Raw genomic sequence first — 26,470 nt, 5'->3', positions numbered from 1 at the left:
AAAACAATATAATTACAGGCACACTACGAACTTGTACACATGCAACAAACGGGATTTGAACTTGCGACACGGCAAATGTAACTAGCCATTGTAAACAGTCCAATGTTAGTCCAATGGCTAACGTTTGCGATGATCGAATATTTCGGTGATTTAGTTAAACATTAAAAAAATTAAATGTTAAAAAATGTGTACTGCTGTGACAGTAAGATATCATCAATCGTGTTTTTTGTATAATCTTTCAATAGATGGCCAACTTACCAATAATCATAAAAGTATGGCGGGAACCTATTCTTGATACTTGGTTCTGGTTTAAAAGTTTCTTGTTTTTCATACATATCAAGACTCTTATGTATACGCTTTAGCAATACAGCCAAATTCTGCGATGTATATTTGAAGAAAACACATATTATCACGAAATGAATGTATTCATTAGTCGTGTCAATCCAATGATGGTACGCTGTTATACTATAGTTACTTTCACACTGAAATATGCGTTTTTAATACTGGTATAGCGGTCTAACAATACAAAGTGTTATGAACAAAGTAACATACAGATTCAAAAAAATATTAAGTGTATAGAGCCAACTCTAATCGTTTATATTGCGTTTCAACAAATAAACAAGGTAATTCATAGAAAAGAATGGCATGTTAAAAAAATGTAGTCATGATTCAGTGATACACTACCCTCTGAGGGTCACTCTAACGTAAGTAACATTTTTGTTAGCACGTATTTGAAACACGTTTAGGTCAATTTAATGTGTGTATGCTTGTGCGATTAGCTAAATAAACGAACAAGAAACAGTTATTAAGTTTAGCAATAATAAAGTACCCTGTGTCGTTTCAATCCGGTTTCAATGAGAAATTATTTATTGTTAAATCTGAATAAACAAATTACAAATTCATAACATCACCTCCACTCTTTTATTGGATCTCTTATATTCATGACATTCCTTGATAATGAACCAAATTGTGCATCCAATAGCAATCGCCTGAGAATAGAGTTACAATAGATTGTTAAGATAACATATTTATCTGATCTGGTAATGATGCCAATGACTTCATCGAATGCGCCATCTTCGAATTACAAAAAGAATTATGCGTTTCTTACCCATAGTAACACACGCAACAAGTCGAACGGAAATTCATAACATCCACGAGCATGAGGTTTTATCATTGCTAAATTCCACCACAACATAGCAAATATTATGTTGAAGATTAAATCTTTTATTGCTTCCCTCCTAAAAGAAACAATAAAACACTAGTTATTTTGATGATTCACAATTCAAATTCATTTATTATTATACATCTGTCACCGTAACGCCATAAGTTACAGCGTGCTGTAATTTTACGGGGTATTTTCATCCTGCCATATAAGGAAATGCGAATTCCAAATATGAAATGAATACACGCGTAAGCGTCCTCTAATAATAAAAACAAACATGGCTACCACCAGGGTTTGACTGGACTCCACAAAAAGAAGTTCGCTTGTTCTGTTCTAAACTTTTTGCATTCTCATAATGTATTCTTGAGGGAAAAGATGCGCGTCGGTAGATACTCCCGATGTACTCTCTTCGTTCAACCTTTAAGGTATTCTAATAACCTCTTATTATCCTGAAAAAAATTGCTGGGAACTCTGTCGTCGTACCGAACTTCTGCCATGCATACATCTGGGGAACGCCATCGTAAGAATGTGATGGTAATTTGAGGAGATATTATATAAATGACAGCCTAGCGTCTTCCACGGAGAATTTGGAGAACGCCGTAGTGAGAACATGGTGAAAACACAGTAAAGAATTACCAGGCAAACTTTTTCCACTTCCGTTTACTAATTTGTTTTATAACGGGATGATCGATGCGTTCAAAGAGATTATTATCAACAATAACTTGCAGCTGCAAAAAAAGAAATATGACATGTAATATCACAGTCTATTATATAATAACATATAATAACAAAGCCTGGTACCGCGATACAAAATATAGATTAGTAGAAAATGAGCTATTGATTAGGTTGTACCATTGTACACTAGTATGTGGTAAATAATGATCAAGTTATTATCAAATGTATAAGTCGAAACTAATAACTCAAATATTTCATACCGGGCTTCGTGCATAACCTGAAACGAAATCGAAAATATTTAGCTTGTTAATAACACCAACATCCAACATAACTTAATAAACCAATCAACACTGATTCGTACACATACAGTAGTGGAGTACAAAATTTCATTTAAAATATAGCTACTTGATAGCTACTTACAAATTACGAAACAACGAATGGTTTAGCCACGTTACCTTTTAGTCCACCCACTCGCCAAACTAAACCTCTATACATTCACAATACTGAATAGGTATTCCAATAAAAAATGATATAGTTTGGGTGAATTGAATCACTTAAAATTTAGTCACAAAGTTGGGACCCATTCTATGTTTGAACTTAATAGATAAATAGATTGTCATAGATTGTATTATTATTCCTTCGATATGCTAAAACCAGGACTATAAGACGCATTATCAATGAAAAATTACACCCTAAAAATAAATACTAAAATAAAGTAACAAAACACAGAGATGTTATAGAGAATATATTGAAATGTTTTTTTTAGTATGTAACTAAAAATTATCACTCACCTTTCTTATTTTTCCTTTCCGGTTCCAATATATCTAGCTGATATTTCTGACAACGTTTATCAGAATCCTTCACATGCAGCTTGTCCAATGCACGTTTTGCCTACGTACATAACATTTCATCACGGTAAATTACAACGGTAAAAAAACTGAAAATAACGTATCTATCGCCACGCATAACGATATATATATATAGTCCTTACCAGTTTCAAAACAAATATTGGAAATTTGCTTTCATTGGCATTTGACATTTGACTACGCTGCCACTTAATTATTTGTAATCAGTGCGTGTGAAGCAAGATTTAATACGACAATAACATATAGTTTTAGACACTGTTTACAATTTGTCAAACACAATAACTGATAAATATCTAAGGAGCACAATGTCGGCTGCACATGACTAATATTTATTTCTATAAAGTTACGCTGTCGTGTGTTAGTATTCGAGTAATTGGTGTTAATGTACAAATTTAAATTGACTTAAGATTGGGCATCACTATAAGATAAATCTAAAAGAAAACTTAAAGACACAAATAGCTTACCATGTGTACCATATTCGCATTTAACATAAAAGTAATACATGACTCGTTGTTTTCATCAATTATGTCTACGTTGGCCCCACTGCTTAGCAGCAGCCTGCAAACCTTGGTGTGATCTGTGAAATAAAAAAAAAGAGTAGTTGCAAAAAAAATTCTCGTTATGCGAGTTTATTTTTTTTATTGCAACTGGGTACAAGAAATACAATTTATATCTACATAAAATGCACCAACTCAAAGCCAAAACAAATCAAAACGAAGAAATCAATTAGCTTATCCCTGCTGGTCACGATATTGAAGTATCCATGCCAATCACTTACCCACCCCTAGAGATAACTATTATACAGATCCACCTACTTTTAATGGCTGCAAGCATCAATGGTGTTCGACCATGTTTATCTTGCGCATCGATTTTTTCTGTTTTCAACAGTGTAATTATGTTGTCATATTCACCATTATATGCTGCCCGATGGAGTGAATCTGGTTCCTTATCTATATGGAATGCTATGTACATAGAAAACTGTTAAAATCAGGCGATTATCTACGACGTGACATTTTAAAATTACTCGTTGTAGTAAAAACAAAATGAAATTTCATACACATTTTGCGTCCATTGACATCTGCCCGTGTATGAAAATCAAAATCTATCAATATTTCAAATGACAATTGTGCATGAAACTAAAACGGCGCATGCAGTGATGCCTTTCGCAATTTTAATCCACCGTTCTATACAATTTCTTGTAGAGTTATTTATGTATTGCATTAATAAATGATACTGAATGCGAATTTAAATGGTATTAATGAACAAAATAGAAAATCCGTCGATTGTTTCATTTGTAAATGAAAACAAATCATTGATTGCATGTTTAACAAATCCACAACCATCTTCTATATGCGTTGTGTTGACTCACAAATGTAATGCATACATTTCAAAAACCTTTTCTCAGAGACGATATGCATACATTTCGAAATATTTTAGTTAGTATGATATCAGAATAATGTATTTGCCATTTATTACTTATTAATAAATTACCTGGATTGGTGAAAGCAGACTGGTATTGGCAGTCAACGAGGTCAGCAATGTTTACTATTGCCAGTATCGGTGTAATTGAATGGGTTTCATAAATAAGTACATTCAACATGTGTTATAATGCTTCTTACTATTTGATTTAAAAAATTATATATTTTTTTTTAAAGTTGACCTTACTTTTCAACTTTTAAAACTTGTCATCTAATGGGAGTTGAATTCAATGTGCGACATTACTCAACATAAGAAATGATTTACAACATCGTTAATGGTAGAGATTTATTTATTTACTATGTATTTACCTGACTGTATCTTTGTTTCGTTTTGTCTTTCTTCTTCCGGTTCGTTATTATCGTCATCCGGTGATACTTTACTACCTTTCATCATGCTGTTGCTTCTATTGATTCTAGAAAACAATTTCTTTTTGTGTTATAGTCATAGCAACGTGGTTAATCTACATAAATATAAACGAGAATATTGTAATGTTTAATATTTATTTATTGTTTACTTGTAGATGAGTTGACGGATGCGACATTGTGCGCGGATGACAGATTTGTAAATTACTGGTCTGACAGATGACTAAGAACCTGAATTTGATTTCAGGAAGGCTACTGTATGCCGATATTGTCTCGAATATTGTAAACAAATTATAACTACATCAACGCCTCAGTAAGGATGGGGATTTATGTTAGTAAGGCATGGACTTTATCATCATTTATTATCATTGTTCTGTGTGACGTATGTGTATTTTCATTATTGTCTTTATCTAGATTGTAAATCGCGAATGCTGTATGAACCCCGATATGTTTATCAGATGAACTACCAGGAATTTTAGATCGACTTTTTACTCGACCGAGAAAAGCCGGAGATTGGTGTTGCGACAAATTGTATTTTATACATGTGTCAGGTGGGCAATTTAGATCACAATCGACACCTGAGCTTGGGTATCGGCTAATATTTCAACGCAAACGGGGTCACTCAACATTCGCACGCTAGCAGCAGCAACTAGACTGTACAAATTGTATAACAATCGGAAAATTTAATGTTAAACTTATCGTCTCTTGCATTTGCGCTACCGAACATGTCCAACAATATTTATAGTTTCAGTAAGATAAATGTACTCCAAACAACATAAATGGGAAATATAAAACGCCAGGCGATTTATGGGAACAAATACGTTTCAGCAATCTTTGTACTCATATATTTTAGCCCCGATTGAACCCCGAACAATGCTACAATTCCAAACCTGGAATAGACACATAGACAATGTTGGTGTTAGATACACAGTAATGTAATCAATTTTATTTTAATACTACTCACCTCAAATTCGCACTTTATATGAAACAACGTAGGATCATCAGTTGCGTAAAGTCTGCGCGCATTCGACCATTGTGCCCCAGCCTGAATATGTTTTCTTGGTACAGACACGTGCATTTAAAAAAAAATGTTTGTCTGTTGCCATAGTGAGAGCAGCCATAATACATGCTGATTGGCTATTACGGGGCACCTATGAATGCCAATAAAAACATTACATGGAGTAATATGCATTACTGCAGAAAATAGCAATGGAATTTAATATAACAAGACCATCAAGTAGATTAGGCTTTATGGTTTGCTTTGTGCTTTAACATTATCAACATTGCGTTTTACAATGTCAATTGCTGAAGGCCAATTCAAAAATAGATGGGCTTGGCATTTTACAAATATTGGGAATACGTGATAATAAGATGATGCCCATTATTGATCATTATTGATTTTCAACAGCTAATCTATTATACATTAGTCGGTGAATACACGACCTATGGTCAAGCCCTCATAACACCTGCAGAGGAAGGAGGAACTGACCCGGACAAATGTTCCTGAAAAATGACTCGGAACATATTTTGCATTGGTCAAAGTAGCGTTACTTAAACTCGCGTATCTACAATAAGCGGGTATTGTTATGGTTGTCTAATTATGTATCTAATTAATTCATACATGTGAGCAAATCTTAGTATCCTTCTCTAATCACCAAAATTTTTTCATAACCGTGTGTGTACACGAATTCAATCAAAGAGAAACAAGATCTTCCAACGTGATTATTATTCAAGGTCGTATGATCAAATGTCTAGTCGGTAAAGGGGCATTGCAAGTTGATACTTGTGCATATGATTTAATGATGTTATGTTTATTCAGACTGGAATGACGCATGTCAATCAAACTGACATGCACCATTTTATACTAAGATAGCATCCATTATAACATTATTTTTGCTTCTGTGAAGAAGAAACTCGCATACTGTGCATTCTGCTAAATAATGAATTATAGACTATGGGGTGAGATGATTTTTAAGCTCGTCTTGTTCTCTGCATCGTGTGACTACTTGAAATGTATTTAGAAATGGAGATTTACTTCTGTTATAATTATTGCAGTTCCCAGACTGGGAAGTGGGGCATTATTTAGTATTTTAATGAAAAAGCCATTGCTTTTTTCCAAAAATCGTCTGCTTCTTATGTCGCTAACGATCGGCGCACTCGATTGGCCTATCCAACCGCCCAAATTACAGATTACCGGGCAGCAGCCAATCAGAAACATTGCATCATTCGGCGCGGCTTCAGTGTTGTCGTCGCATATCTCAACACAGTGAACGTGAAACCATCATTTCCGTCTCGGAAAGTTCGCCTCATCGTAGGTGTTTTGTTCATTGTTCTGGCGTAATCGAAAATCTAAAGCCTTTCACAGAGAAACGATGGAGCACAGTTTTAAACAGCGTTAACCCACAACACAAATGGAATAGCTGTACAACACGACAATGTTCCTGCCAAAACACCTCATGCTTTACCCATCCAGAGTAAGAAGAGGACAAGAGAAAGATATTTGCCTACTCCTGCTGCAGCACTGGTGAGATTCAATGGCCAGAGGAAATCATCACCAGAGACATTTGCTGGTTCTGTGCCACTTGAGATGAGTCAGTACAATTATATTCTCCATTCTAACAAAGAAAAGGATGCAGCCTTCTATGTTGCTAAATCCTCACAGGAACGGCTGCTGCCATCATGGACAGGATTTAATCAACTGCTTTCATCCAATGTCCCTCATAAGGGAACAATAGCATACTTGCCAGTGATAGATACCAGCCCGACAGATTTTAACACTGTCCACACAGTACTACACCGAAGTCTGGAGATAGCACATCAGTTGGAACTTCCAGCCATTGTGATAGTGGTTGACCAGGCCATTTATTGCAAAGCACGAACGATTCGCTGGCAAGAACCAACATTTCAGGAGAAGATAGTCATTCGTCTCGGGTCTTTCCACACGACAATGACAGCTCTTGCTTGTATTGGAATGCTATTTCAGGATGCAGGGTTGCAAGACATGCTTATTGAAGCAGGTGTAGTAGCTACAGGTTCGGTCACTGGTGATATGAATGGTTACAACTACAATAGAAGTATGAGATGTCACAAACTAATGGCTGAAGCACTTCATCGCTTGCACTGGCAGAGCTTCATGTGTACCTTTGAAGAAGAGAAGCAACACCAGTACAGGGAAGTGGTGTCATCTCTACATCAGTCATTTCCAAGTGAGTTCACCAACAAAATTCAAGGAGAGATGTTCCAAGCATTGATCAATGAGTATGAGAATTTCATTGAAAAAGGAAAGAAGGACGCTACATTCAACTTGTGGTTTCCATATCTTGACATGGTAGAAAATGTTCTCCTGTTCTTACGTGCCACTCGAGAAGGGAATTGGCCACTCCATCTGGCTTCGATCAGAGCCCTGCTTCCGTGGATGTTTGCATATGACAGGACAAATTATGTACGCTACCTGCCAGTTTATTGGATTGAGATGACCCAACTTCCTACCACCCATCATTACATTCATGATGAGGTGATGAAGGGTTACTTTGGAGTCCAACGCCAACACGATTAGGATTCGCACAGGTGGCATGCGACATGAGCATTCATTGAACAGACAGTGAACAGGGACACAAAGGCAAGAGGAGGAGTAAAGGGATTTTCAAACAATCCAGGAGCTACCAAACGTTGGGTCAGAGGTCACCACGAAAGAGCCCTCATCACAAGTCAATGTGAAGAGATGGCTGGTAAAAGCAAGAAGTGCTCAAAAAGAGAAGATCTAACAAAAAGCAGGATGACAAGGGACCAGCAAGATGTAGCCAACATCATGAGTACCATCAACAACATGACAAATCACTTTGTGGTAGATCGAGAGACAGATGCTGATGATCTTGTACACCTCTCTTAAGGAATTGTTGCACAAGTCAGTGTGCGCACAGATCTCCTAGTAGCAGGACATAAGTGGGATGAAGCATTCATCAACTTTGCCAAAACCAGACTACAAGGAACTACTGATCTTAACAAGACAATTAACAAGATGAAGCTTAAGACTTTTGCCAGTTCCAACAAGCCAAAATTCAACATGAAAGGGAAAGAAGTGGTACTGAAGAATGCCCGTGAGTTACTAGCAAGGCTTATTATCATCGGTCGTGTGCATAAAGTTGATCAACGAAAGATGCTAAGTTACTCATTAAGCCCGTACCCTCCAGCCATTTGTAAACAAGATGGATGTTTAGTCAAGAGCAACAAGGCTACCCTTCTTCACCAAGTGGAATCTAAAAGTTCACTAGAGTCACCCCCAACCTTGGATCCACCACAAGAGTCTGTATGGGTCATTGATGGATGGCAAGTAAGGTGCCTGCTACCATAGAAGAGTTTGCCAAGCAAATTCTGAAGGATGCAGTGTGCCTTGCCAGAAGCACCAAATCTAATGTTGTCCACTTTGTTACTGACACATATCCATCTGTCAGCATAAAAGGTGCAGAAAGACAAAAAGCGTGCTGTAAGAGGGTCCCAGCGGATTAAGCTGAATTCAACGGAGTTGATGTATACCTCACTCATTCTAAACAATGCCACAAGTTATCGTGTTGTAGAGGTACCACTGTCAGTGAAGCAATTCCAGAGCTGTACACTACTCAAGAAGAGGCTGACACAATAATGATGTTGCATGCAAAGTACATCAGCAACATGGGTATGAATGATATCATCATAAAGAGCCCAGATACAGATGTATTCATCATCAGCATTGCCGTGTCTGCCCAACTTGACGGTTCCACGTTGTATTTTCACACTGAAAAGCAAGATAAGGAGTGGACAATTGACTTGAAGGCGATACAGCATCATCTAGGAGATGACATCAGCAATGCAACCGTAGGCCTCCACAGATTTATGGGTAATGATTCCGTGAGTGCTGTTTATGGACGGGGAAAGACCAAACCTTTCTCACTGATGTCCAAGACTCCAAAGTTTATCAAGGCTTTGCAGGAGCTTGGAAAATCATTCACACTTACAGATGACTTGATTACTACTCTGGAGGAATTTGTTTGTAAGTTGTACGGAATGACCAAAATCATTTTGGTGAATGAAGCAAGATATGCTCTGTTTTCCATGACTACTAAGCAAGAAGACATCATGCCCCCAAACAAAGATGCCCTCATGAAACATATCCAGAGAGCCAATTATCAAACCGCTATTTAGAGACGTGCTTAGAAAGCCAGTTGAATGTTCCTTCACCAGTTGGTCAAGCTGGAAGCTGGTTAACGAAGGGCTTGGGATAAACTGGATGAATATGGAACTAGCTTAACAGAGCATTCTCGAACTGACTTCATGCAAGTGCAGAAAGTCGAAATGTTAAGTCCCAGGAGCAGATGATCAGTGTTGTGCATCTATGGGCCTTCCCATGATGAGCCAATCATTGACAAAGTAGATGACGAGAACTTTGAAGAGGAGGACTTATTTCAAAATGTATGGGTGGGTAGCAGAAATTTTTGTATCTTTCCTGTATAGAAAAATAAACTTACTTAAATTTTTCCATAATTAATAACATGTATGCCACTGTGATTTATGCTTATTGATTTATCACACTTCCATGCATGTTTTGGTACAGGGAGGAAATTAAAAATTGACACAAATATTGTGTGACTTTAAAAGGCACATAAAAAGTGTTCTACTTCATACACGTATTTTAATATTTACATCTTAAAATTATCAGGTTTTATGCTGAGCAACCAGCTTAATGCTGAATACGTGATAACCAGTAAAAGTCTTTATGAAAGTTCATATCCTACTGAATCATGCATGCATAATGCAGTATATATTAAAACGTATGTTGTAAATAGTTTTTACTCTTAGTCTCTTTTTGTTTTTGTAACATAACGAGAATGACAGAGGCCTTACAGCTCTAAGTGGACTTCAACGTGCCCCATAATTTGAGAACCATGACACTTGACAGAAGCCCAACAGCACCCAGTAGACTACAACATGCCCCATGATAGCCAAACCCTAACTCTTCTCACTAGAATGGATTTTCCTTGAACATCGCTAGAGAAATGAATTTGTATGTAATTTAGTCACTTTGCTGAGTTGTCAAATTCTGTCAATTTAGGTCAAAAGATAAGTTTGTGAGTCACATGTATTTGTTTTACACGTATGACCCCATACATGACCTTTGACCTTGTGACTCCAACATCATATCAGATTACTGTCATTTCTACTTTCAATCCAAGTTTGAAGTTGATCCATTAAACAGTTTCTCAGTTATTTGGAAAAAAGGCAATTTTCATGTATGTAATAACCTTGACCTTTGACCTTGTGACCCCAAAATCCTGTCCTTGACAAAAAGTGGAAGTTGGTCAACAAAAACCAAGATGTAATCAGGTAGTGGTCCAAGTAAAATATACACAAGCATAGAAAATAGCAAATACTACCACATAAGGTCTCTAAACTAGAAATAATACGCACAAAGTTCCGTATCACATATACTTATTTGTTTGGCAACGACTGCTATAGTTTACATAGAGGCTACCCCATGTGCATGATCAAAATTACAATGATGGTGATATTATTTATGGTTAAAACCACCATGCATTGCGCAGATCTAAATACGTGCAAGTCACATGTCGTACAATCATTATGAATGAACTTACATGACCCACTGTAACAACGTTCTAGTGCCAACTGAAAACGAAAATTGGGAAAACGAGGATAGACAGCTTCCCAAATAGGGTACTACATATTGTGCTCTACTTTAATGACATTAGCTCAATACGGAGCATGTATAAAAATGTTTGAGATAAAAAAATTGTGAAATTATATCGATCATTCTAACCATCCACTTAGCTACAATCTCACAATTAACTTACACATCCTTATAATCTTAGTTGCGTCACAGCTGCTAGAAAGTATTATATAAATGGCTATACAAATTACGTGAAAAGAAACTCACCGGCATCACAAGCTCACAAGGTAAGTGGGAGGTGATTTGTGCATGAAATGTCATTGACACTGTATTGACCTCTCCGATGAAATACTAAAGCTCGAAAAAAATATGAGTTATGTGTCTATGTTAATTTAAATGTCTATAATCCCAAGCCACCTTAATCTGTGTTAGGGATACAAGCCAGCTTAGGTAGACATTATATCTATATCTATCAAGCACATAAATTTACAATGTACATAAAAACTAGCTACTAAGTTTCAAATTGCTGAAATGTTATCTTATCAATTATATGTATATCTGTTTAGGTCAAATATATGGTATATTGCTTTTATATGGCGGCTGCGCTAAGCTGTCTAGCTGAAAATAATAAATGCACATTTATTATGCATCAAGCAATTCACTATACTGCAGGCTGAATAGAGAAATTTGACATTTCATTATGTTGGCATATCGAACTCATCACCCAGACGACATATGCATGACATCCCAGCTTCTTTGTTGTTATATCCCAGCTCTGAGGGCGATGTTTGGGGTCATGACCCTAAATCTGACCTCATTATCTCACACTATTAGAAATGTTCTGGAATATTACGGTGGAATTGATCTGTGGAATTCCCAAAATGTTGAACCCATATGTCTTCACCTTGTGCCAAACTTTGAAGTCTACAGCAATTGAGCATTCTTTGGGTAAGCTGACTTATGGAAATCTTGGTGAACCTATTTGCTGAGAGATGTCTTGGCTAGCAGTTAATATGCCGATAAACGGGTTAGCTCCGCCTCTGATTGAACGCCAACATAGACTTTGTTCCTATATCACTGGTGTACGATGCCATTTCGAGTGATTTACTGCATAACTAACCACTTATGACCACAATATTTATATCTGGACAGGTATTTGTGTCGACCTTCAACTGTGTACTAAGGTAACAGTAACTGTTGTTGAAACATTGTAATTAATAGTTTAGTTTTTCCATAGAGTACAATAAATAAAACTGAATATTTGTGTCTAGAATATTTTTCCGCTTCTATTATAACATGAGAGTTATCTCACCCTCGGTAATCCGCTTTTAACAGTGTAGCATAGTTATAACCCTCTACGACGACCTCCAGTCACAATCCCATTCAAATTTGCTACTGACCAAATAAACAGGACATTTTAATGAATGGTCTATTATTTTCTCTCATACAGCTTATGAAAAAACAATATAATTCTAGTAAATGTGTTTGGGAAACCGCCAGTGTGGAAACTGTGCTGTAGGCAAGTTTATAATTATTTCCAATTTCAATTGTTATAGTTATTTTGTAATTCGTCCATACAGAAAGGCTGCTATCAGCACCACCTACGCATGTAGAGTGCGCCATCACAGGTCATGTTAGAATCGCGTTAAAACGCTTGTTTATGATAGGCATATACTGCTTTAGAGACTCATTGATGTAAGTCAACCATCTTTAGAACTTTTTTTAACATCTTTATTTTAGACATGTATGTTACATTGTGTTACTGAAAATATGTAATATTTCTACAGTCATTTATGTAGTGACATCGTTGCCTGATGGATACAAATAGTTTCACAGTTACTTTCACAGTGTCTGTATTGCTTTTATGTTATAGAATTCACAGTGTTTTAAATAAATCTGACGTAAACCGAAGCACTTGGAGGGGTGATTATTTGAGCATGTATGGGTATATTAGACGCAGTTTGACCCTAGAACAGTGAATTATCGTAATCAATACTGCAGTAAATATGTTGATGTCTCCAGTGTACAGTGGCAGTAAACACAACAGATACTGATGTTTAGATAATGTGACCTCTACATGGTATGCTAGGCTGAACATGTGTACTGTATAGGTACACCAGTGTGAACAGAAACCATCTGTATATAATACCACACATAGATTATCAGGACGGTTAGTGGTAAACTCAGATGTTACTTGTGTGTACCGTTAATAACCCAAAGAACTCAGAAACATTGTGAATGTACTCTTATGAACAGAACTGGCAAAATATAGTAAAGTCCAACTCGATGGAATAGATATGACAGAATATGGTGACAATAAAACTTAAGTATATTCCGAACAGTATGATGAACAAGATAACAAAAATAAGCAGAAAGGTGATTCTGTCGATGAACGCAGATATAAAGTACGCCATCAACGCTAAAGAAAGCTAACACCTAAAGCACTAGCAAATGCCATCAGTGATTGCGAAAAAAACTTGTTAGCTATCTGGAGTATTCAAACCACACGAAGCGAATCCACATTTTTATGAATGAACTAGGCACCCTTGCCCACCAGTATGAATGCACATACGTAGATGTAATGAACCTATATGACCAAGACCATTCAGAGGAAGCACGCAAAGACGCAGATTATACAGAACCACGTTTCCATATAACATAAACAACTTATTGAAATGGAAATAGTGGCAAGGCAGAGAACTCCAAGAATTAAACTCGAACCTCAACTCGGTCTTGTCAAGGGCATCGTCAAGGTTAAGCACCACCCGCACACAAGCATTTGCTGATGTAGAGGCGGCAGCACAGGAGGCTGAGTATGAAATAACCATAGCCAAACAGCAAGCGGGGCAAGCAGTTATGGAAGCCAGTTTCAGAGCCAATTTGAAAATAATAGAAGCAAAGAAAAAGGCAGCAGTCACACAGGCAAGCGCAGAAGCATTTCAGAAAGTAGTGGAAAAAGGAGCAACACAACATATGTTCACATTACCTCGGGAGACATCCAATGATCATGCCTTACGTTTTAGTACATCTAACGAACATAACCTCAAACCTCAAGCTTCACCATATTTCAACCAACAACTAAGACCTCCATCACCAACTACACTTACCGGGTATGATACAATTTCTCCACTCCAAACAGCCATGGGATGCAAGTATGGTACAGAATAACATATCACAACAGCAATTCAGAACAGCAGGCGAAATTGCCCTCACACCTTCCCAGTGAATACATCAAAATATTAGCTCGTCAACGCCTACCAGTTCAAGAACCTGAGGTGTATGGTGGTGATCCTAACATGTTTCTGACTTGACGAAAAACCTTTGAATATATGGTCCAGACGGCGTGTGTGCCAACAACTGAAAAACTGTCTCTTCTCAGTACAGTAAATACACCAAAGGATAACCTAAGATCTCAGTAGACAGATTTAGAAGAACTTGTTGTTCTCAGCATATTGAACACACCACATGTTCTGAACCCCATAGTTGAAAAACTACTAGAGTTCATCCTGAACAAATGTAGAGAGAAGATATCCTGTTACAAGCAAAGCAATGGGACATTCCCACCATCCTCTTTCTATGCAGACACAGAACAACACAGAACGACACAGAACGACACAGATGTCCATGTCTATGTTACAAAAATGCTAGACAACGAAAAGCAGTGTGATTACCATCAGAATACAAACGCTTCTTAGACTACATGCAAAACGGTACCCACATCAACAGAAAGGGCAATTTAGATACGATCCAAGTAGACTACCACACAACTATCGGACAACAATGAGTCGCTTCAAAAATCTTCTGAAGCAGCTAGAACGAAAACCAGATATGATGGAATGATACCTCCAATTCATGGAAAAGGTAATAGAACGTCAACACGCCAGTCCTGTCCCTGATACAGAATTAGCTCCTGACAACGCTTGGTATTTACTTCACTTTGGGGTAAACCACTCTAGGAAAGCTCAGATCAGAGTAGTGTTCGGCTCCAGTGAAGGTGTAATTGAACTTCCCTGAACGATGCATTGCTTTAAGGGCCAGACCAGATGAACAGTCTCATTGGTGCCTTGTTGAGGTGTTCTGTAGTAGTTATGGGTGACATAGAACAGATGTTTCTTAGTCATCACTACAATTTTAAAAACATGTTCATCTTGTCCCGGTTCGTTTTTTTTTTACATTCTGCCAATGTATTTCTATATAATCAAAATGGATATTTCTCAACAAATTGTTCTCCATTTCTGGCTGATTAATTGTTTAGGTTTTTTACAGAAATTAGAAAAAACAAAGGGAGCCAAATCCGTCAGTTCCGCATTTCGTTAAATTTGTGATAGTGTACTTTTGATGTACTTAACAATTCTAAACTTAGTGTATAAATACCAATGATATATCTAGTTGAGTTTGAGATTAAGAAGAGTACTGAATCTGTTTCCTCTGCTCCATACTTATATATATGCTTCCCACACTCTCCTGTCTTTGAGCTGATTTGATATGCCAGGACATGCGGTACATATGCAGTCTCTTTAAACGACTATTGTAGAGAACTACTGGCCTGAACATACAAACAAGTTAGCAGATATAATGAGCCTGAGATTGAATACGATAAAACTGTTACAAAGACGTTCTCAGATGGCATCAATTTTTAATTGTCTGTTTTAAATATCTGGTTTCATAGATGAATCACTTGTTTATGACTCGGAATTATATATGGCATGTACCACATGTGAAGCAGAAAGTAATCATTCTTTTCTTGAGCATGTAGTTCATATATCTTTCTCCTACTGAATTGACCATTTAGTGTACTGCAATCGTTAACTGATTTGTTTTCTTCTTGTGGATTGTTTCGTTGTAAATTTCTACATAATGTCTGCTGTTCAAGACTAAGGTTTGAGTATGTTATATCCACTTAAATAACGACGTTCGTCGAATGTAAACGCTAAATGCATACTCTGACAAGCTGGCATTTACGTAAGTAGTATAGCAATTTTAACAGCTCGATAATCGCTGGTATGTACTTTGTGTGAGGTTCGGTCAAACCCTGGGGTCAGCAATGTTACGCTCACGCACGTAATCGTTCCTTATTTGGAATTTACGTTTTCTAATATGTAGGATGAAAATGCCCAGTGCAATATCGCACAATTACGACACGCTGTAACTTTTGGCGTAACAGTGACAGATTTTTAATTATACATAATAATCTATTATTATATATTCAAGGCACAAACTTGACTACTGGCAGTACTATGATCTATGCGCATAGTATTATATCTTCTCTTACTAATTCAGTGTTTGAACATTATTTATGTATTTGAATTGCAATCAGGCAATCGTTGTCAGTTGTTAATTTAGATTACAATTTCAGTCAAAAACTGGTCCCGATTTGTAAATAATGTGATACTATTTGTCCCAACAATTAGGATTCATATTGTATACGTACTCTATGTTACTTCTCTTGCTTTTTGTTTTTGCTTTTAAATTCCAATGGTTTATCTTGTCGTATCAACCTTTATATAGGACATTTACGCTTCATGACAAAGTGGGTCATCGGCTTGCCATTGAGGGACATTCGATATTATTGACAAAAGATAACTTTAGTTGACTCAGCCGTGATAAAAAAAAGCATATCCATATTTTGGTATGCTCGTTCTGGGTCTAGATGCAGTTTACGAGCAGATTTCAACAGAATGGCATAATATAATGTGATATAATATAATTCATTCAAAACCGCCGATACTTGGCAATCCAATTTCCGGTTCGCAATATTGAGTTATTTCTGTGTAATCTAAAACAATTGCAAAGTGAGCATACTGGTCCAAGCTGACATTATCCCATAAACATACTATAGTTATCATTTAAAACACGTTCGCTTATTCACAGCTGATATTGGTTGTAACAAGTAAAAGGCGCGTAGTTTTTGTTCCCGTGTGATATAACAGGTTTATCACTTTCTTGTTCAATTTGTCCGACTATAAGATGTATCTAACGATCATTGTAGTGGTGATGATGCTGTGTAGCACCACTGTTAAAGGAGCATCGGTTCATGTATGTATTATTTTTACGACTCTTTATACAAAATGATACTTGTCCCTTTTAATTCAATAACATGACGCATATGTAAAAGCAGTCCCCTCATTCGTGTTCTCCTTGTCACATAACTTGATTATCTTGTTATATATTTACTACCGTACATCGTTGGGAACGGCGAGCCTCGGACACACAGTCATGGACAAGCTAGAAAGGGTTAAAGTTATGGTACATAATATATTATGCCACGTATTGCATGTAGTTACCATGTCAGCAAATAATCTGACCCATTGTTTACAGTGGTATTATATGCACTGCTTGTAGAATATTCAAAATAATATAGTTTTAAATCATTGAGATATATAGTGATTCTGTATGATGTTAACGCTTTTGTATGGGATATAACGTACTGGCGTAGCCAACATAGATGAGTTGGTCAGTGTTTCTATTTTGTGTAGTCGATTTAAATTGATAGGTGACAGTGTAGGTCGCATACAGTGAATCGAATGAATACTTCTACAACTGTAATGTGCAACTGTGGCGTTGTAATTCCCAAGTCTGAGTGATTGTCGTTGAAGTCAATAGCCTGTATTGCAGCTACTGTGTCAAACTATATTGACAACTTACTCTACTGTCTACCAATTCTTAAAAGACGATACAATTAATGAAGGGTAATTTTGGCGTTACGTGGTTAACTCTAGTTAGGTATCTATATCTAATAGATTGTTTAATACTTATCATTGTGAACTACAGGGCCTAAGGGTTATTGGTAACAAGTCTTCCATTAGTAGTTAGTGTAGTGAGTCAGGTCAGGGAATTAATATTAATACCGGTAGTACCCAGTCCTAATTATAGGTAACAAATGACTCATTGGTCATTAGTGCAGTGAGTTAGGTCAGGTTCTCTGGGATTAATAAAACCCAGTACTCATTAACAAATGCCAGAACAGAGCCTCAGGGATTAATAATACCCAGTATTAGTATATTAAAGTAACAAAAGTCTGATTTGTACATGAAGTTAGTGCAGTGAGTTAGGTCAGGTTCTGTAGGTATAATAATGCCCAGTCCTAGATATAGGTAACAAAAGTCCCATTGCTAGTTAGTGCAGTGAGTCAGGTTAGGTTGCCTGGGTATAATAATGTCCAGTCCTAGATATAGGTAACAAAGGTCCCATTGCTAGTTAGTGCAGTGAGTTAGGTCAGGTTCCCTGGGTATAATAATGCCCAGTCCTAGATAAAGGTAACGAAAGTCCCATTGCTAGTTAGTGCAGCGAGTCAGATCAGGTTCCCTGGGTATAATAATGCCTAGTCCTAGATATAGATAACAAAAGCCCCATTGCTAGTTAATGCAGTGAGTTAGGTCAGGTTCCCTGGGTATAATAATGCCTAGTCCTGGATATAGGTAAAAAAAGTCCCATTGGTAGTTAGTGCAGTGAGTCAGGACAGGTTCCCTGGGTATAATAATGCCCAGTCCAAGATATAGTTAACAAAAGTCCCATTGCTAGTTAGTGCAGTGAGTCAGATCAGATTCCCTCGGTATAATAATGCCCAGACCTAGATATAGGTAACAAAAGTTTCATTGCTAGTTAGTACAGTGAGTTAGGTCAGGTTCTCTGGGATTAATAATAAGTAACAAAAGTTCCATTGCTAGTTAGTGCAGTGAGTTAGGTCAGGTTCTCTGGGATTAATAATACCCAGTATTAGTTATAAGTAACAAAAGTTTCATTGCTAGTTAGTGCAGTGAGTCAAGTCAAGTCCTCTGAAACTAATATACCCAGTTCTAGTTATAGGTAACCTGTGTCCCATTGGTCATCAGTGCAATGGTTATGGCCATGGCCTCAGGATTAATGCATGTAAAACCTATTTCTAGTTATAGATAACAAATGTCTCAATGCTTGTTAGTGCAGTGATTCAGGTCAGGGCCTCAGGATTAATAAAATCCAGTCCAAGTTCAGTGTTCTCCCCAGACCCCATGTCAAACACTGTATCTAATTTGCATAATTTTCTCATTGAATATTGTGATACATAACTGTGTTAGTATAAAATTAGTTAACAATCTATCTACAATTAATTAAAGACGAGACAGTCTGATATTTTATATCATTTTACTCCATTGTCTTTTATGTATTTATCAAGTCAAATAAAGTTTGAAATAGAACAGCAAAACAAGCAGCCTATCGACTGAGATAGCTCCGCTGTTAGCAAGGCACATTTCAATTAAAGAACTGAGGATATCATATAAGAAAATGAACAATATGTATAGTATGTATAGCAATCGGACTTGCTGTTTCAACAAGAATTCAAAAATATCACTTTTTACTAAAAATGACAAAAATATTCATCAAAATTGGATAATTCAAGATATCATCATGAAATGAACAAATCTGAGGGAGGTTTACCTGAGGTACATATATGTATAGTACCAAAGCAATCAGACTTGCGGTTTTTAACAAGAAGTTGAAAATATCACTTTTTACCAAAAACTACAAAAATATTCATCAAAACTAGAGAATTAAAGATATCATCACAAAATGAACAAATCTGAGAGAGGTCCACGTGTAGTACCTATATATGTAATATCAAAGCAATCGGACTTGCGGTTTTTAACAAGAAGTCAAAAATATCACTTTTTACCAAAAATATTCACCAAAATTAGAGAATTTAAGATATCATTATGAAATGAACAAATCTGAGAGAGATCCATATGTAGTACCTATATATGTAATATCAAAGCAATCGGACAGCGTTTTTTAACAAGAAGTCGAAAATATCACTTTTTACCAAAAATGACAAAAATATTCACCAAAATTAGAGAATTTAAGATATTATTATGAAATAAACAAATCTGAGAGAGGTCCACATATAGTACCTATATATGTAATATCAAAGCAATCGGACTAGAGGTTTTTAACAAGAAGTCGAAAATATCACTTTTTACCAAAAATGACAAAAATATTCACCAAAATTAGAAAATTTGAGGTTTTGACACTCTGCTATGCACCGTTCCACTAATGCCTAGCTGTGTCGACTTTGTCGACAGGGGAGCTAAAAAGCAATAGAAATAGTTAATATGTTATAGCCAGTCAGTAAATATATTGTTATCCATGGAGATAACTGTTTATCATTATTTTGTGTGCAACAAGTACAGTCAGTTTTAGTGCCCATGTCACTGTCGGTTCATGAGACATTAGGGCAAACATTTTTTTTGTGAGATTGCGAGTTATCAAAATAGGATGAAAATAATAAATCAATAATGACAAAATTTCAAACTAAAGTCAACGATTTTTCATTGATCTATACCTTAAGTGTAATGCTATGATCACCCTAACCTTGTCAGCTGAACCGTAACATTCTTGCATTGAACAAATTTAGAATGTTTTGTTAATTAAAATCAGGGTTTTTTCTTGAAAAAAAACTGCAAGAGCGAGCACTGCAATTCAGCGGCACCACCATGTAGGAGAGATGGGGTTTTCCCTATCAGGGTGTGGAACATTCTCTGGCTTCCTTGGGGCCAAAATTACTGTCAGACAGGTCAAAGTTGAAGACTGAAGCCACTTGTGATCCCTTGTCATTCAGAATTGTGTGGTTGCCAGAAAATTTGCCCCTAGGGTAAGGGGCACATGGCCATGGCATGAGGGCGATGCGCCCCTGTTTCTTGTTTTAAAAAAATCCTGAAAATGATTCATTGGCGATTATCTTAGAACCACTAATATACAGACTGGCAATCCAGGTATTTCTTTTGATCTAACGTGTGTCGCGAGTTAATGTTTTAATCTTAGAAAGAACTGGGGATGATAAAAAAAATGTCCACAAAGTCATGTGATAACATATGACTTTGTGAGGAACTATCAATGGTGTTTCAACAGGAAGTGATGCAAAAGGTCAGACCGAAGTTTCATATTTTATCTTACATTTTGCCCTGATGTATCATATTTTCAAGAGTTTTTTAATACATGATCGGCGAAATACTGTAACATAATACCAGCTCTGTTGTAGACATGGTGACGTCCTATCCTAGAAAAATCGACTAACTATCAGAAAAAATGTTACGGTAAAAGTTGTTCATTTTTCTTTATTATACATTCAAGAACATTACTATAAAGATGGTTTATACATTCAAATAATCATTACTTTCCTAAAATATGGTCAATTTTGGCTATAAAATATATTATTTGGCAACTCAACTTAAAACTCAATGTGTGTACTTGCCATTCGGCAAAATTTGGCAAAGCATGAGCCACCAGCGTAGCCAAGACACACATTCGTTGGGCAGATTGACACCTCCAAACAACAGTGTTGCCAGTCAGTTTTTTTCTTTGGCGATCTCGCCTGCAGTTGAATAATGTTTGCTTCGATTTATGTACAGTTTTATTTTCAATGGGACTTAATTTCACTTATTTTTTTTTAAATTAAAGCAAAAACTGCAAATAACAGCAGTGTACCAAATCAGTATATTTTCCAGACGTATGCAGCATTTGTGATTTGTGAGACTTGTTTTGTCACATTGTTGCTGTTGCAATGGGCAAATTATTAATATTCTAGTATTTGATTTGGATTTAGAGGGGCTACACCCTTGAAAGAACTTATCACAGGGTCACAACAATACCATGATGCTTTAGAGGTCTGGGGAGAACACTGTTGTTATAAATGTAGGTAAAAATGTCCAATTTGTTGTTAGTGCAGTGAGTCAGGTTAGGTTCTAGGGGAATAATAATACCTTATTATTAGTTTTATAGTTAGTGCAGTGAGTCGGGTCAGGTCGTCTTCGATTACCAGGTAATAATACCTAGTCCTACCGGTCACTGGTAGTGGTTGTCGCATCAGACTCATGATTTGTAGACCCAAGTTCAAATCCTACTAAGGCTGAACACGGAAAGCCCAATTCCACTGGCCAAGATTTATTCACTAACGAATGCGACTTTGGGGGAACTTTGATTAAGGTCTGCCAGGATAGCGCATTAAATTGCCATTTGATAGGAAAATGGCCGCACAGCCCTGTCATGTACCGTAGTCCCAAACTTGAATATGACTTCTGTGGTAAAAATGCACTATGTGTCAGCACTTGCAATTTGCACATAAAAAAAGTCAGGATAGTCAAGAGTGACATTCAATGTCCGGAACTGTTGCCTGGCACAAAAAAAATATTAAAAATAATAATAATACCTAGTCCTAATTATGAGTAACAAATGTCTTATTGGTTGTTAGTGCAGTGAGTCAGGTTAGGTTATAAGGGAATAATTATACCTTATTATTTGTTTCATAGTTAAGGCAGTGATTCATAATATCCAGTTGTAGTTATACAAATATAGGGAAGAAATGTGTTAACTCCATATTTGATTTTGCAAAAAGTTGTGGGATAGAAAATTGAACTGTATAGGGCATTTGGGGGGGCTCGCATCTTTTCCATAGAGCCCTCCGTTAAAATAAGCTTTTTACCTCTCCTGTTTTCAAGCAATGTGCAAGTTATTTTTAAAAAATTTATGGTTATATTGTTCAGTTTAATTTTCAATCCCACAATTCCAATATCGAAATCCAATCCAATATTGAGTTAACATTTTTCTTCTCTATAGGAAGCCATTGTCCCATTGATCATCAGTGCAGTGAGTCAGGCCAAGGTAGTTAGATACCAATAGATTGAATGGTAAACTTGATTTTCAAAGGATTTTTTTAGTAATATTTTTTATTCACTTATGGTATATGTATAAATGATAGTTTAAACATTCATCTATCACAGCAAGTATTTGGAAATGAAATTAAGAAAGCATTTCTGTGAATTCATGGCGTCCCAAAATTCAGTAGGAATTCCAAGTGGTTACTCACATTCTGGAGCTACATTTATATCCACAATGCAGCAATAATAAAGATGGTTTTGTATTGTAAAACTTATTAAACAAATTAAAATGTAATACAAAGATTGAAATAACCATGAATGGTTTTTATTAGTGAGATTAATAACAAAATGTTATGTCTTTTCTAACTGACTACAGTATTGCCTAGGCTGTTTTATTGACTATTGACACACCTTTGTCATTTACAGAATTGTATAATATATTATACAAATTGTTCCATCTCGTCATGTTATAGAGAAAAAATACGATAAAATAAGAAAGTGACCAACATGTTTTATACAAGAATACCATTCAGGTTATGAATATAAATTACTAACATCAAGACCTCATTAATTACTTAAATCTTGCATATTAAAACATTTTAATTTCAAGAAAATAAATAGCTGCTAAAATATGGATTTTCCAGAATGGATGCTACAACTTGACAACACCAGCGAATTCTGGAAAGTCGTAATATACGGAATATTTTACAGAAATGCATCTCAAATGGAAGAAACACAAACGGAAAAATAGCATATCGCTCGGTGGCTCTGTTGTTGTCCGCCTGCTCAACGTCCGCATATAGATTATTTAAATTCAAGCTGGACATGTACATGAAGTTTAAACCATCACTTTCTGGATCAGATGAACTATATACATGTCTATAAATTACTGTTTTAAGAAATCGATGCACATTCAAAATTGGAATTGAACACAACATGATGATGATGATGATAAAATCAAATGGACGACTCAAGACGCCACAGCAGTCTGAGCAGGCACACTAAACAAGTCATAGTGCGATAGCTAGCAAGTAAATATCAATATTAGTATTGACTCGTCATATACTTACCTAGCAGCTTCGCCGAACAGTTTCGATGCACTAATACCATTTCAATCGGCGACGGATATGCTATGCAATTGATTTTTAAAAGTACGACAGTTGAATTTAGCTCCGTGATATGGCTGTTAGGACAGCTGATTGTAATACCCCCTAAGTTAGCGTCACTGTGTCTGTGTCAAAATGATTACAATTCGGTCGGAAAAGATGCGCAAGCAAAGAAACCTAAATTAAACATAACAAATTACTCCAAATTATACACAAACTGTCCAGAATTATTTAGAATTATGAGATTTATTGATTTGTGAAGAAAAATAATAGCAAAAAGCAAGAGAACGTTGGTTTTAATTTTCCCGGGTACCAAAATAGTGGCAAATACCAAAATAGTGGCTTAACACACGTACATATGCATTGTCTCAACGCAGCCCGAATCAAGGACTGTGCACGCCATCACTATAATACTTTGTTTAGCATAACTGAGCATTATCAGCCAATATACCCGTAATTCATATGCAAATTTTGTATGTGGACCAATCAAATCGATGGATTAACACCATCAATATACTGGTATAATATAATGGTTTTTATTATCAGCATTGTCATTTTGAATTGTCATTCAATTTAACTGTGTTGTAACAGTTTCTGAGATATAGTCCAAGTATTCACTCTAGTTTCCAACTTACATTATTCGTCTTTTGCAGTCAGTGATGGACACGTATATTAAATAACTAGTCTGAATCTACATTTTTCTCCAAAAAAAAGGGTCCCAATAACTAATAATTTTTGGTATTATTATGTTAATTCCATAGATAGTGAGGATACTATTTCATATTGTTTCTCTCCAGGAGAATACTGTGGATGTAGTGAGAATATTTGCTTTACAAAATATTTAACCAGCATGGAAAGGAGAAGCACTGTTACACTTCGACAGTTTGAAGAAAACGATCAACGAAGGGTGATATATGTATTTAAGGACAGTATAATGGGTTCATTCAAGCCAACCTACCAACGACATCTGAGTTATCGAATATTTATTAACGTCTTCCTGCTAACCCTGTGTCTTTATTTATCGTTGTATGTATACAATTCAGTTCAATTGTGTGTTGTAATAGTTGCAATAATACCAACCGCATACATCATATCAATGTATAAAATATTCAAACAATATATTCGCTATAGACTTGCCTCAGATTTGAAAGATATTAAGACTACTTACATTGACAGTGGGGGTGGTAACTTTTGGGTGGCTGTTTATGATGGTCAAATCGTTGGTACAGTCGCTTTATTTCTTAAGGAATTTGAAGGACGTGGAATGCAGCCAGAACTCACAACGATGTATGTACAAAAGAAATATTGACGTCTCGGGATCGGGGCTAAACTACTGAACAAAGCGATACAGTTTGCAAACGACCATCAATTTAGTTGTGTATTCCTTGAAACAGGTGAAGATCAACCAGAAGCCCGAAAACTGTACATAAAAACTGGTTTTGTTAAAATTAGAGATTATGTAAATAAATTCAATGTTTTAATGTCGACAGTAATGACTACATACGTTTTAAATTTGAAACCAGTTGTTGATGATGCCGTAACAGCAACTCCAGATACATCGAGCATTAAACAAAAGTGATACATTTTTTACATTTACATGTACATTATCCTTAATAATTCCCCCATGGTCCCATATGTACATCATCAAATATTTGCATTTAAAGATAAAAACATGTAGTAAAGGCAGACTGGGAAATGTTTAAAATAATTACAAATTTAGGATATATGTCTTCTGTATCATGACAAAATTGTAGATTTATTCGTTGTAACTTATGTTTCTTATAGATATTGTGTTTAATTGCCACAAAATAGTGTGTACAATTATGCATGTTATTTCGCAGGACGAGCGAATAGTGCCTTTTGTGGCAGCCTTGGGCAAGCCAAAGTTAGGGGTCAGTGAATATTTCCTAAATTCAGTTTTTTCTATGTTTATTTCAGATTTCCTCTGTATAAATTTTTACTGTATGAATATCTTTTAAGTGTAAATCTTGTTTATTTACCCTTTTAGGGCACACTCTCAAAAGGCAAGTAGTTAAAATTATTGTAAACTGTATTTTACTGAGCGGATTGTTATGTACAGTAATTTGCTTCTTGACTGTTTGTGTTAATTTCCATTGATTCATTACTTGACATGTCATGTTGCGATTGGAATAAATTAGGTGCAAGTCATACTTGGGTACAATTATTTGTTTCATTCGTTGCCAATGAGCGCATGGGTAAGAAACAATACTCAGCTGACCGAATTTTTGGTTAAAAATTGATGCGTCTCACATATTTTAGAGAGACATGACTGTTACCCATAATGAAGTGAATGCATTTTGATAATGTTGTATAATTATGCGGACTTTATAGCAGGTAGCAGCTAAACTTTACTGTTTCTGTTTACACTCTAAGCACACTTTATGCTAACGTCATGCATGTATATGTTAAACAAAATGTGTTTTGTTTCCCTATTGGTTGCCTAGTATTTCTGTTATTTATGAGATTAATTGAACACAAAAGAAATATCGACGTCTTTGGGTAAAGGCGACAAAG

At 36.1% G+C, this 26,470-nt stretch overlaps 2 protein-coding genes and 1 long non-coding RNA gene across 3 annotated transcripts; 2 read left to right on the top strand and 1 right to left on the bottom strand.

Annotated features, from left to right (window-relative positions):
- Window positions 1-1,794: 1,794 nt before the first annotated feature.
- LOC146731963 (uncharacterized) lies at window positions 1,795-5,614 on the bottom strand. The gene is made up of 7 exons (XM_085493024.1): window positions 5,509-5,614; window positions 4,491-4,594; window positions 3,519-3,665; window positions 3,168-3,280; window positions 2,629-2,728; window positions 2,098-2,114; window positions 1,795-1,890 (listed from the first exon to the last, which is right to left on the bottom strand). Exons 2-7 carry the CDS (start codon window positions 4,573-4,575, stop codon window positions 1,795-1,797), a joined length of 558 nt encoding a protein of 185 aa, XP_085349150.1. The 5' UTR covers window positions 4,576-4,594; window positions 5,509-5,614.
- Window positions 4,864-8,100, top strand: LOC146731962 (uncharacterized). Its single transcript, XM_085493023.1, has 2 exons — window positions 4,864-4,926; window positions 7,018-8,100. Exons 1-2 carry the CDS (start codon window positions 4,864-4,866, stop codon window positions 8,098-8,100), a joined length of 1,146 nt encoding a protein of 381 aa, XP_085349149.1.
- An 8,996-nt stretch (window positions 8,101-17,096) lies between these two features.
- On the top strand, window positions 17,097-25,424 carry LOC146731961 (uncharacterized). Its single transcript, XR_014927051.1, has 2 exons — window positions 17,097-17,238; window positions 24,733-25,424. It is a non-coding gene; the product is annotated as an uncharacterized LOC146731961 (long non-coding RNA).
- Window positions 25,425-26,470: the final 1,046 nt, after the last annotated feature.

This window comes from Saccoglossus kowalevskii, chromosome 18 (assembly GCF_978046115.1).
Source record: "Saccoglossus kowalevskii chromosome 18, keSacKowa6.1, whole genome shotgun sequence".
Classification (NCBI taxonomy): Eukaryota; Metazoa; Hemichordata; class Enteropneusta; family Harrimaniidae; genus Saccoglossus; species Saccoglossus kowalevskii.
Note: the sequence above shows the minus strand (reverse complement) of the source record. Positions and strands in the feature narration are given on the sequence as shown.

Excerpts from the sequence above, each read along its gene's own strand:
- LOC146731962 (XM_085493023.1), top strand. The coding sequence starts at position 4,864 with ATGGGGATTTATGTTAGTAAGGCATGGACTTTATCATCATTTATTATC. Across the intron at positions 4,927-7,017 it reads TTATCATTGTTCTGTGTGAC|AGTAAGAAGAGGACAAGAGA; the intron begins GTATGTGTATTT and ends TTACCCATCCAG.
- LOC146731963 (XM_085493024.1), bottom strand. The coding sequence starts at position 4,575 with ATGATGAAAGGTAGTAAAGTATCACCGGATGACGATAATAACGAACCG. Across the intron at positions 3,281-3,518 it reads GATGCTTGCAGCCATTAAAA|ATCACACCAAGGTTTGCAGG; the intron begins GTAGGTGGATCT and ends TTTATTTCACAG. Across the intron at positions 2,729-3,167 it reads ATGCGAATATGGTACACATG|GCAAAACGTGCATTGGACAA; the intron begins GTAAGCTATTTG and ends TTATGTACGTAG.